The sequence below is a fragment of the Rhamphochromis sp. 'chilingali' genome (assembly GCF_963969265.1).
Source record: "Rhamphochromis sp. 'chilingali' genome assembly, chromosome: 6".
In the NCBI taxonomy this organism is placed as follows: Eukaryota; Metazoa; Chordata; class Actinopteri; order Cichliformes; family Cichlidae; genus Rhamphochromis; species Rhamphochromis sp. 'chilingali'.
Window position 1 is genome coordinate 5,993,001 of NC_137933.1, and position 13,166 is coordinate 6,006,166.

Consider the following 13,166-nt stretch of genomic DNA (forward strand, 5'->3'; position numbering starts at 1 on the left):
GCCAAACATGAAACAAACTTTTTGTTTGTGACCACTGAAGTCTTTTCAAATTTCAAACACTAAATTTAGCCAGCAGGTGGCGCTGCAGCACTGAATATAAAGCTGGAATGTCTTTCATCGCAGTCAGAATGACACTCAAACCTTTATGTTTATTTTTTATTTTGTCAAACATCTTCATTGAAGCATTCATTTTACAAATAAAAAATACTCGAAACACTTTAAAGAGTCAACGTGAGGCAGACTACTGCAGACAGGCTGTGGGTCAAACTGAGCCCTCTTTCCCCATAAGCAGGGTCACAGTTTCAGTTTCAATCATGCCGAGTAAAATGATGCTGTTCCAGAAAGCGAGCACATTTCGACCCATGTCTGTGCCACATATTTACTAATACACAGTCTTCCATTGGGGATTATCAGAAACAGAGAAGCACAGACCCGAAACATCCAACATATCGTCAGTTACTATACAGATAAGTCACTAATCAAGAAAAGTACACAGCAGGCATCGAGTGGGTCTGTGAAGCTGCTCTGCAATCGTGACAAAGTATCTTTTTCATGTATTTCACTTAAATGCATGCATCACACGAGTTTGGTGCAGGATTTCTGGACACCTTTGCAGACTGGTCACGGTTCTGAAAGCTGAACTGAGGCGTTCCACCTGTGTGCACTCCTCCTCACTGAGTGTTAGACTGTGACAGAATATATCTGCAATGAGCCACGCTCACAGTGTAATTTCATACTGTTAAAAAAAAGGCATATTTTTCTGAATTTCTCAGAAGTGAGTGCAGCCCGTAAAGGACAGGAAATTGTGGATTAGTGAGACTGTGAATGTGGAGCCACCTGAAGCCGGAGATCAGCTGGTGCAAAATCATTTCTCCTGTGCCCAAAAGATGTGACAATGAAGCAAAGACTTTTCTTTTTACTTTCCACTACTCTAACGCTGTCGTTTAGGAACATTTTCAGGTTTATCTCTTCAGGTTTTCATAATTTTAAAGCCCAGTTTTAAAGACCTTGGTCCATTTGATGTAACTTCCTGCTGCTGCACACTCTCATTTCTGTCTCCTCCTTTGCCACGGTGTGTGTGGTTAGAAATTTCTGCTCTTAATATTAGCAATTAATCACATTACTGCCAGATGAGGGATAGTCAGAATTCAGGGATACATGAAGGGTTGCATGCTTCTTATAATGCAGCTTGTATTTTTTCCTAATCAGTCCAAATGACTTTGCACCAGCCCACTGTTTATGTTTCCTTCCAATGAATTTTTCACCATTGCGGCGCTCCAAGGGCCGGTAAAACTGGCAGGACCGCAGCGTGGTTAACGGGCATCTAGTTTATTAATAGCGTGGCTGTTTGGATTATTTTAGGAGTTACGTGTATTGGCTGCAACATTCACTGCCATTCAGCCTGCCAACTGAAGCGTGGCTACCCACGCGATGATTACCCCTGCTGTGGTGCTTCAGTCTGAATGCACTTCACTGGAGCAAGAGGAAGTGTTTATACACAAGTTTCCTGGGCTAATTAATTAATAGAGATTTTTCTGTGTGGCTCAGGATCGGCAGTTGTCCGAGATCTCTGATTCGCTGGTTATGATGTGGACATCATAGCTTATGTCTTATTTAAGTGTGAACTTCTCCACCCACAGCTTTACAAGAGGAAAATTATATCTTGAGCGATCTGATAAAAGCTAAAAGAAAGCAAAGTCAAGGCCTCTGGTATTTAATGTGAAATGTTTTGTTAATGGCCTTTTTAACTTTTGATACTAATAACAGATTTTGTTGCTAGGGGACAAAAGCTTTCTATCTTTTTTCTTCACGTTTAATTTGTTGACTCCTCTAACAATTAAAAAAAAAAAGTTTGCTTGAATTTAGGCAGAATATTTGCCTTGATTTGAAAGATTCTGCTTATCCAAATAATAAAAGAGGGATTTTGGAAGTGATTGGACTGTAGTGTCTGGTTGGACACAAAAGCAGCTGCACCTGCAGCAGATGTACATGAACACCACCACTGCTCAGGTGGAGCACCACTTCTCTCCACCTGATGAATGCCAGTCAGTCTCTATTTCCTCTATTGAGGAAACTGTGTTGGGTTAAATGCACACGAGCACAGACTCTGTTGTTTGCTGTGAGAGTGAGCTGTTAAGCAAAATGGGATAATAATTCAGTGTGGGTTCGACACTGGGCAACCTTTTATAATTGCACAGCCATTTATGCTGTCAGTACCACCAAAATACTGATTAATGAAACTAATGTTGATTTGTTATTTTAGTCTTCAGGAAGCAGGTTTGCATTTTTTATACACTGGTGTGTTTAGATCAGGGGTGTCCACCTCCAGGCCTCGAGGGCAGGTGTCCTGGATGTTTTCGATGTGTCCTTGATCCAACACAGCTGATTCAAATGGCTAAATGACCTCCTCAACATGTCCTGAAGTTCTCCAGAGGCCTGGGAATGAACTAATCATGTGATTCAGGTGTACTGACCCAGGGTGAGATCTAAATCCTGCAGGACACCGGCCCTCGAGGCCTGGAGGTGGACACCCCTGGTTTTGATCGTTGGTTATATGAGAACCTCATTCCTGTGAATTTATAGCCAGTTAACTGTAATAAAAATGTAAATGTTCAGTAAAAGTGAAGTATGATTTCACATGTTGCCTTTCCAACAGAGAAGGTGATTTCATAAAGTCAAGGTTCATCACAACTTGAACAGCATCATCGTTTCCCCTGCGGCGTGAAATTAAACAGACATGCATATTATAGCTGCCGGGAGAAGCAATTACATTTTCCCCACAGTGGTTCTGAAGACATGAATTAAGTGCCGCTAGAATTAGAAATCAAATTAAGGTCCAGATCCCTGCAGGCTCAGAGGTGGCATGTGGTCAACAGTCGGATGGATATGGAGTCTGCACATTTCTACAGCTACGTCAGTTTGTTCCCGTCGCGCTCTGCTCCTCCTGCGGCTGATATTTGGGCGAGAAACACCAAACTTAAAAAAAAAAAAGACTAATTTTGACACAAAACACACAAATTTCATATCAATTTACATGCCTCTATAGACAAAGAAAGTAAAGACACTTTACAAGCAGAAACACCTTGGACGAGGGTAACAAATGCACTTGGAGGAATATTTTGCTCAAAAAAATGAAAAATTCAGTGATTATCTACCACAGCTTTATGTCTACAGGTCAGACTGAAGTGTGCATGCAGTTTGAATTTTCATTTTGCTCAATGTAATGGAATTAAGTACATCGTTTTGCAGTTTAACCCTTCCCTTATAATTCTGCAGTACATTACACAGGACGTTTACTGCACATTTATCAAAACATGCTTACAAGTTTCTCTTCAGAGCAAGATCTTATGTTCAAAATGCAATCAAATATAAAGACTTTACAAGGACGATGTACTGTGGTACGCACCGGCCAACTGTCAACATTAAATAATCATATAACACTTTAACTAAAGTCGCCTCATTTAATCACTTAATCTAGCAATGTAGTTGGCAAGTAACATATGTGTTTATTTGTCAACAACTTAATGTCATCAAGCGGCAACGAGCAGCAGCCTCGTCTAAAAAAGAAGCTAACAAAGCCAAATCTATGAGCCACTTGGGCCTGACAACGGAAACAACTCAGTTTCAGTGCAGCAGAAATACGCAGGTGTAGAGTTAGGTTCAGTTTTTTATCTTTGTCTTTATAGCGAGAAGTGAAACTGTCTTTTGGGGCATTTTCATTGCTGCTGTCTAAAAAATAACTTGCTGTGTTTATTGCACCGCCTTGGATTCAGTGTTTGTGAGTGACTTTCTAACAGCTGGCATTAATTATCAGATATCTGTGACCGCACATGCAGCTCGCTAACCTATCTTTGTTGCCCAACTTAGAAGTTAGCTTGCTAGCATTCCACCTTAGCATTCCACCATATTGTCCCAATATCCATCCAATCATATAATAATCATTAACAGTATATCACAGAGCATTTCTGAATCCCACTCTGTTTTTGAGCTGTATAAAAGACATGGACGCTAACTGATGAGCTAACACAGGAGTGAGTGGGTGATAACCACTGAACTTTCATTAAAGAGTTAAATATTCACATCTGCCAACATCATATCCTGGGAAGCCACTGGCTGAACATTGATTTTGTTGTAAGCGCTGCACTCAGTCCGGGTCGCTGTGACTTTGTGAAGGAATTCATATGAAGCAGAAAGACAGCCACAAAGCAGCATTCATTTGGAGTACAGCTCCCCAGTACTTTCTGTGAAATCTGAGACTTTTCCATCTTATATGAATTCCTCCAGAAATGTTCGGTGCCTAGTCAAGGTGCTGCAGCTAGGGTTTCTTGTCTGCATATGATTGGCTGGTGGCAGTATTGGTGGTGGCGGCAGCAGGAAAATCTGGGTATACCAGGAAGCCGGTAAAAGTGATGTACTTGGCGTGGTTGCTGTAGGCACCGAATCCATCTCTCTGGTGGGAGTAGAGCCAGACTGTGTCCCCTGGTTTAAGTGACAGCATCAAACTCTGGCTTTGCAGAGCTTTCTCACCTTGGCTATCGTCATAGATCATCGCTTGCACTTCCAGGCGGTTCTTCATCAGTTTGACGGACAGTGTCTTCTGTGGCATCTTGCCCACGTTGAAGGAGAAATAGTACGCCCCGGGAATGCGGCAGGTGAACACTCCCTCTGTCACGTTGAAGTCTTCCCCTATGTTAACAAATGCAGTGTCGAAGCTCACCGGCTGGTGTTGCGGCATGCCCAGTTGGTTCACGCCCACAATGCTTTGGGTGCGCCCCACCGAGAAAGCAGATCTCTGGTCATCCTCTTCGTCCTCCTCCTCCTCTTCTTCCTCTTTCATTTGCGGCTCCTTCTCCCCATCCGTCATTCCGGGTCTGACATGATCCGTGGCCTGGTTGTCGCTCGGCAGTGGGATGTTGTCTTGCAGTGGCTGCTCGGAGTCGGCGTGCTGCTGGTGGTGATGGTGGTGCGTTTGGTAGCCGTAGACATCGGGGTACACAAGGTAACCATTGAAGGTGGTGTAGTGTCCGGTGTTGCTGTACAGCGCGTAGCGAGGGTCGCCATGGAGACGGAGCCAGACAGTGTCCCCGAACTCCAGCTGCAACATGACACTCTGGCTCTGCACCTGAGGAATGATGCAGACTGTTATGCCGGTGTAGTCATACCGAGGCCTGTTTCACATCAACAACAAACACATGATCCTGTCACACAGCCTTTCATTGGACGGAATAATCCGCTCTGATCTGATCTCATTCCCATCCCCACACAAACACACCCTCTGTGAGTGCTACCACAACCTCTGACATCATAAAAGAGCGCTGTAAATATGGGGAGAAAAAACACACATCGAGAGAGATTGATTCAATCAATTATAAGATGTCTCTATAAAGTGCCGGGGCCTGTTTAAAGGTTATTGAAGTTCCATATTTTGGGAAATCTGGTAGCTTGATTAGATTAGAAGCTTTTGCATTTTTTAAATGTGCATGAAATGCAATGATCTGCTGGGAAACCTCTGGGTCTGACATTCATGTGCATGCCACTGGAATATACCAGAAGGTGTGCATGGCTTCACCCAGTAGGAGAGCGTGCCCTCAGGACAGCTGAGGCACATGAAACAGAGCCAGAGACCCTGACCCAGTCTTCTTGATTCTGACTGAGCACTAAAAAACACAACAGATTCATGCTGGGGGATCTTAGCCCAGGACACCTTCAGTACAGTTCTCAGTGTCAGGAATTTCACTTCACAAAGCAAAGTCCCAAAGTCCCAGTGCCTGACAGATCTGCACTCGGAGCTTCTTTAACCGTGTCCTGCTGGGCCAGCTGTGTGTATAAGCACAATGTAAGGTAGATTATTTAATGTTGTGGCCAGTCAAAGTACTAACTGTGGAGCTGGAGCTCACTTCCATAAAAACCTGAAGCAGGCTCCAAAGTTAAAAAACAGTCACTTTATTATAATAAGCAGAGGTGTATTAGGGCTTGGTGCATTTCCGCTCAGTCACTGACAAGAGAGAGATACCGGGGTGTTTATTACCCACTTTGACAAGGGGATAAAAGTTTAGGTCAGTCTCATCCTCCAAGTGTAGTAATCCTAACCAGTAATACCTGCTGAACATGTAAAGCACTACTGGATTATAAGATTTGGCCGCTAGCAGCTTTCTGTACATAAAAACAAATAAGATTGAAGCTCTGAAGCGTACCTTCCTCTCCTCCCCTGCATTTTCTTCATACACAATGGCCTGCACCTCATTCCTGTTTTTCATCAGCATCACAGACAGGTCCTTATGTGGAAACTTTCCCACGGTGAAGGAAAAGTAGTAGGCTCCAGGGATACGACAGCGGAACAGACCAGACTTGGCATCAAAGTCCCCACCGATGTTGACGTAAACAGCGTCAAAGGTTACCGTCATCTTTGGTCCACCTTCCATGCTGCTGGTGCGAGCGACCGAGAAAGCTGAGCGCAGCTCTACATCATCAAGCAGACGGGCGAAACCCCACGCACTGCCCATGTGACTCAGGCACAGCAGGACAATCAACAGGCCGGCTGGGAGCAGCATCTTATCTGTAGACAGAAAGAAAGAAGGGACACGTTTACCTCAAATACAGGTTTGCAAAGTTTCAGTCACACATCTCAGAGTTTCAGTCCTAGCTGCGGTTTTTGTGACAGTCTATCATAGAAAGGTTTCCATGGATCACTTGGCAAACAGCAGTGTATAATCAATACGTGACAGGGAAGTTAGGATATGGAATTTCCCTTGCTGCCTTGTCTTACTCCATGATTCCGAGTGGGATTTAATAAATAACCCTGTTGTGTTCAATCTGCTTAAACAGCACATCAGCTCCAGCTGCCTGAAGCCTTGTGTTCATTTATCTTGCTGCTTAGTGGCTGGAACATTTGTAACGGTTGTTTCATTAATTTCCACAGCATCGTATTCGTCCCCTTCACATGATTTGATATACCAATGCTCATAGTGAACTAGCACATGGAGATAAATGGAGATAAACCAGAACCCATTTCTGTGGAGAAGAGTTGGACTAGTTTTTTTCTGTCGATGGTTTCTTAATCATCACCATGGCAACACAGTAACGTGGTGGCTAACACCACTGCCTCACACCTGAAAGTGTTTGCCTCGTACCTGTGTGAGTTCTCTCTCCATCCCTCATCTCAGAGACACGTAGTTGGTAGGATTCAGATAATTGGTGATCCTAAACTGCCCAAAGATGTGAATGTGAATGCACACACACACACACACACACACACACACACACACACACACACACACACACACACACACACACACACACACACACACACACACACACACACACACCTGTAAATGGATGGATGCTGGTTACGTGCTGTCGCAGCCTTGCTTTGAGGCAGTCACTGACCTCCTGGATGTACCTGAGCTACTCTCACTGAGTCAGTGTTGTCGGCACACTTGAACCAGCAGAAACTTCCTGAAATTTAGCACCAACTCAAAACATCACCTGACAAAAATGTCCATCGTAGAGAATTATGGACAATAATAAATAACTGAGCTTCAACTGTTAAGCAAAGGCCATTTACTGCATATGAAAGATGACATTGCTCCATCAAGCTGAGCTTTTTGTCCACTGCCATCTAGATCAGTTTTAAAAACCAAGCCGAATTTTTGGCCTGTCTTAGAAGCTGAGGAACACTTCACTCTCATATGGTAGCAACTCGTCTGTCACAGCACGACTGCCTGACACAAGCTCTGAATCACACCCTGTGTTTTTATCCTTTATAATTTACAAAATAAATATAATCTTGCCTTCAGTAACACTGTTACTGTAATAAGTGGACAAACCTGGAGAAGCCAAAGCATCACTTTCTTGTCGACTTCATTACAATCAGGTTTTCTTCTGCAGTCAGAGAAGCTGCCCCTTCCTGGTCATGACAGACCGTGCAGTCATTTCAGCCACATCTGTCATTTGCACAGTGGAGGCACATATTTGTATCAACATTAGAACCACACTGGACAAACCCGACCCCCATACAGTGGAGCAACTACACATTTGCACATCAAAAACGACAACAAAAAAAGCTTTTCAATGAAAGAAAAACACGCAGTCCCAGAGCAGGGTTTGAATCACTCAAGCAGTTCGTGCTCAGTAAAGGAGGTATTGTGTTCTTTATTAGCAGCGACAAGCGCTTTCATTGTCTTATTGTCCTCCCCCAGTGAACCAACAGGAAGTAGACACACACACACACACGCACGCACGCACGCACGCACGCACGCACGCACGCACACACACACACACACACACAGGTGGAGCTGCAGGGCTCTGAAAGCTTGTCAGAACAAAAGGACGAGGCTTAACATGTAAGGAGCAGAGACTCGGGGGAGTGGTCTCCATGTTCAGCACAGCGAATACATGATCACCACCTTAGTTTTACATTTGGACTTATTACATATAACAACCATCCACTCACAAAACAAACAATGCAGAACGTTAGAGAATATGAAGAAAATTAGATGCAGTTGTGTCAACAATATGCTTCAGTATTTCACACAATCAGAAGAATCTGAACTCTAATTCAAATTGTGAGCAGACGGTGGAGTTTTATGACAAGTGACAGTGAGGTATCAGAAGGTTTATATAGTCATAAACCCTGTCACACACTTCCCCCCCCCAAAATCAATACTTGAGTCACCTGATGCTGCTACTGGCTCTCTGTACTGTAGCTGTGAATGCTCTCATAGCGAGGGTGCTGCTGTGCTCTTAAGGTTCTGGTGTTATACTCCCTCCCAGGCCCTCACGTAGGTACCATTCATTTATTTTAAACACTATAGCTGATAAAAAAATAAAACAATAAACATGAAACTCATTAAATGAAACATTTAGAGATAAGTGGTTAATCCATACTGTCAGATTCATTTTTTACACTGTGACATATCTCAGTTATTGTTTTATTTTGCAAATGTTGACAGATTATATAAGTGCAGGATGTGGAGCTGGTTAGTTTGCAGCATTGTTGTAAAGTTTCCTCTAGATTTGGCTGTGGTTTCCATGGTAACTGTTAGGTTAGGTCAAGGTCAGTTTGAACTGGAATGACTGACGGTCCTGCTCCATGAAGAAATTGAGTGCAGTGTATCTTACAAGACAAATTAAAAGTGAGTAACATTTCCCGACCACACTGCAGGTTTCTCCCGTCTCACAGGTTATTTTTGCAGAGGAAGGCACTCTGGACTTCTGGATGCTGCTTATTTTGTTAAACCAAATGTCTGCATATTTTTATATCATATTTTATGATGGATCTTTTACTGGTGACCTGACAAGGCTAATCTGCCTACCAACCCAGACGACAGCATTGCACATATGTTCAGCATCACAACTGCAGAAAGCTGGCATGCTGTGGAAAATACAAATAGAAACAGAATGCAAAGATTTTATTTACAGTAGAACACAGACAGCAAATCAAATGTTTCAATTGAGAAAATGTACCATTTCAGTTAGAAAATAGGTGCTTTTGATTTTGTTGACAGCAACACATCTGAAGCTGGGCCATGTTTACGAACGTGTAGCATCCCTTCTACTGACGACAGTCCGTAAACATCTGGGAAAATCAGGGATACCGGCTGCTTTTGGGAGATGAATGTCGACTCGTTCTTTTCTGATTCTTGACTGGATCTTCTTTGCCGTGTCTTTCATTTCATAATGCTCCAAATATTTTTTATTGGTGAACGGTCTGGGCTGCAGGCAGCTCAGTTACCCCGCCATGCTGTTGTAAAAATTGCAGTGTGCAGTTTTTGTCTTTGTCCTGCTGACATAGACAAGGCTGTATGTACCTTTAGCATTGATGCTGCCTCTCCAGATCCAGTTGCACAGGCACTAACACATCTGATTATCATCACAGATGAAGGCTGCTGAACTTGTACTGATTATAAACTGTCCATCTCCTCTTCAGTCCAGATAACGCAAAATAATAAAAAAGTGTGTGACCACAGAACAGTTTTCCACTTTGCTCCAGTCAGCTTACAGTTTGGCGCAGAGACGACAGCAGTGTTTCAGCAGTGCTCACACATGCATGATGCAGATTTGTGGGCAAACATAGACAGTGATTTCTAGAAGTGTTCCTGAGCCCATGCAGAGATTTCCATGACAGAATCCCTTTAGTACAGTTCCACCCGAGGGCCAGACTATCATTCTTAGAGTCTCACACACTTTTGGTCACATTATATTCCACTGCATTATGTTTTAATTTACACTCTTACACAGTGTTCTTGTTCTTTTGGAAATGGTTTTATGAACTGCATGTTTTTACTTGGGTTAAATGCACAAGCTTAGACGCACAGACTAACATTCACTGTCAAACCAAACACAGTAAACACACCATTACTTTGTGCAACACTTTTGCAGTAGTGTAACAGGTTTGCATGCCTAACTGGTGAGAAAAGTGGAAACTATAAGACTTAAAACAGGTTCATACATACAGGCTGCATGTACACAGCACACACACTGACTGGGGATAACGTTTTGACTCCTTAAGCTTGTCCAGTTTTCTAACACATTAACTTTGAGGACACAAAGGTCATGTCCTCCCCAACAGAAGGGAACAGAATGAAGAGATAATCAGCGTTATTCACTTCACATGCATGAAATCATGATGTTATGGCTGATCGGTGTATATAACTTATATGAAGCAGGAAATAGGTCCGTATATTTTGTTCTGCTGGGATTTTTACTGGCTGTTATTGATTAGAATTTGTTCTCATGACAAACCGGCATTGTGGCGTCTTACCTCATCTAATGTGCAAAGTGTTGTATATTATATGGTTCTCTATAACTTGTAATCTTTGAAAGTTATTTACTGGTGAAACTAAATGTTCTTCTTGTATGGCTATACTAAATCGACCTCTTTAAATGGAAACTAATTATAGTGGTTAATTGTACTTAAGGCACCGAGGCACAACTGATCACTTCTGTGTGATTACTCGTCCCATTGCAGCAGAGAGAGAAATCTTTTCTGAGAAAGCAAATAGTGCTGCAGATATCATAATTTTCCTTTATGAATCATAACAGTCTTAAAAAAGCAGATGATGCAGTAGTTAGTCTTGTTCACATAATGGCACCTTACATTAAAAAAATAGTGTTTGTCTATGTAATGGCAGCAGTTTTAACTAGTCATGTTGATTCTCCGCAGAGAGACGCTTCGGGTTCAAACAGTAATAAAAGAACAGATCAAACAAACTTCCTCCATAATGAGCACCCATGGGAGTAAAGCACAGAGCGAAGCAACAGAACGGGATGGAGCTGAGTAAGTCCATTCAAGAATAAAGAGTACATGGTGATACTTTTTCAAAAAATGTAACTAACGAGCCTCTTTCTAGTGCCCTGCACAGTTCTATAGTTAAAATGCACCTCAGGTGCATATTTCTCTTTGGCTGACTTTCTTGAAGTTTAGTGTTAACATTATTATGCGCGGAGCATTGTAATTGTGTGGTTACAATTATCTGATTGTACAAGCTTTTTTAGTATGCATAACACAACAATATCTGTTACACACTGAGTGTGTTTGACTATGTGCTGCTCAGTGTGTGCTGCAGTGAATATTCTTCATTTTAACCAGAAACAAACAGAAAAACACTAAATGGCTATGCTAGCTGTACTGAGGTGTAGCTAACAATGCTGCAAAGCACTACTTTGAGCTGAACATATGCTAACATATGTTCACTGATTATGCTAACACGTCGATGTTAAAGTAGACCTACTGCTGTTTCTGTCATGTAAAAGTGTATGACGGTCATATGGACAACACAGTGGTGCTAGCACAGTAATCCCTGTTGGCCAAAAGCCCCTTTATGCATGTTAACTGCCTGAGCATGGTAGCATGCTAACATTTGCTATACAGCATGATGAGTAGCATACCACGACATTTGATTAGTTGTTGTAGTTTTACTCAGTAGCAGGGTGTCCGGTGATTACTGCAGTAATAAAATGACATAATGTATTAAGGTTAAAAATAAATAATACTAATGTAAGTACCGCAAGCCCAGAGGTCTGTAAACAATAAGCACTGCAAGTAAGATGAAGTATTGGCTCAGATACGAGTTATCTGCCATCTGGCAACAAAACGCCTGAAGATAGGGGCTGCTGCCTGCAGAGGCTCAGTCATCACGGGATAGCTGACTTTCATATTTGTTCACTCTGCTGTTAATTGTGTTTCTAATTTCTTGCTTCCCCACAGGCCGAGACAGACTGTGCAGAATTGGTGAAGCTGCTAATATTAAATAGGCTCCAAGTCACAGGCAATTTGTTATCTATCAGTCAGAAGTGTAAGTTCAATAAGTTATTGGATCATAATATAGATGTGTATATGTTCTGAAACCAAACCTGTAACAATAAATTAATAATTTGTGGAAATTACTTTAGTGTTATGTTACTGAAATATATTTTTGTTATTCTTGAAGCTCAACAGCTTCACAAGTTAATTACCTCGTTGGAGTGTACTCTTGTTTCAAGAGGACAACAGCTCTGTTTAACCCTCCTGCAAATAAAACCATATGTTAACTTAATGTGACTGCTAGCACTCGGCTGTGATGGCCAATACAGAGACTGAGGGAAGCCATCAGACTAACATCAGCTGTGACAGATATAATATGAGGAAATGTATCAGCTAATGAATTTGACTGCCATGAATCTTATTTACTATTTCTTTTTACTAGTTACTTATCTCCAAATGTCTGTTCATACGTCGATTTCTATATTTAACTGGGCTGAAGCCAGAATTCCCTTTTTGAACAGCTTACGAGTCCAGCAGCTTCTTCTGAGGGGAATACTGAGTAGTCTGAGCAGACTGGGAGATCCCGTTATGGTCCCAGTGAGTCCTGGATATGTTCCTTTTAACAAAAGACGTCTGTTCTTCCATGTGCCAGAGGATTTACTATGTACTGGAGTAAAACATCTCCTACCCTCATTCCCCTTAAATACTGTTTGTGTTTTCTGGCTTTTTGTCTCAGGGCAACAACAGAAGTAGGCCAGAGCTGTGTTTACATACACTGTAGAATCAGGTGGAACTGAACACATGAAAAACAAATTACAATAAGCAAAAAACAAACAAACAAACATGTAAATGCTGCCATCAAACTGCCTCTTTTGTCTTGCCTTCAGACTGCTCAGTAGTTTATCTGTAGTTGTCCAGATAT

At 42.2% G+C, this 13,166-nt stretch overlaps 1 protein-coding gene across 5 annotated transcripts in view; it reads right to left on the reverse strand.

Annotated features, from left to right (window-relative positions):
- Positions 1-236: 236 nt before the first annotated feature.
- c1qtnf4 (C1q and TNF related 4) overlaps positions 237-13,166 on the reverse strand; it is a 53,269-nt gene continuing 40,339 nt past the window's right edge. For 3 of the 5 annotated variants that reach the window (XM_080884582.1, XM_080884585.1, XM_080884586.1), the window contains exons 2-3: positions 6,195-6,556; positions 237-5,122 (exon numbers count right to left, since the gene is read on the reverse strand). In XM_080884582.1, the coding sequence (XP_080740708.1) occupies positions 4,316-5,122; positions 6,195-6,556 (1,169 nt within the window). In that variant the 3' untranslated portion in view covers positions 237-4,315. Of the gene's footprint in view, positions 5,123-6,194; positions 6,557-7,826; positions 7,999-13,166 lie in introns of those variants that run through there. The other 2 variants (XM_080884584.1, XM_080884583.1) reach the window with 2 other exon arrangements.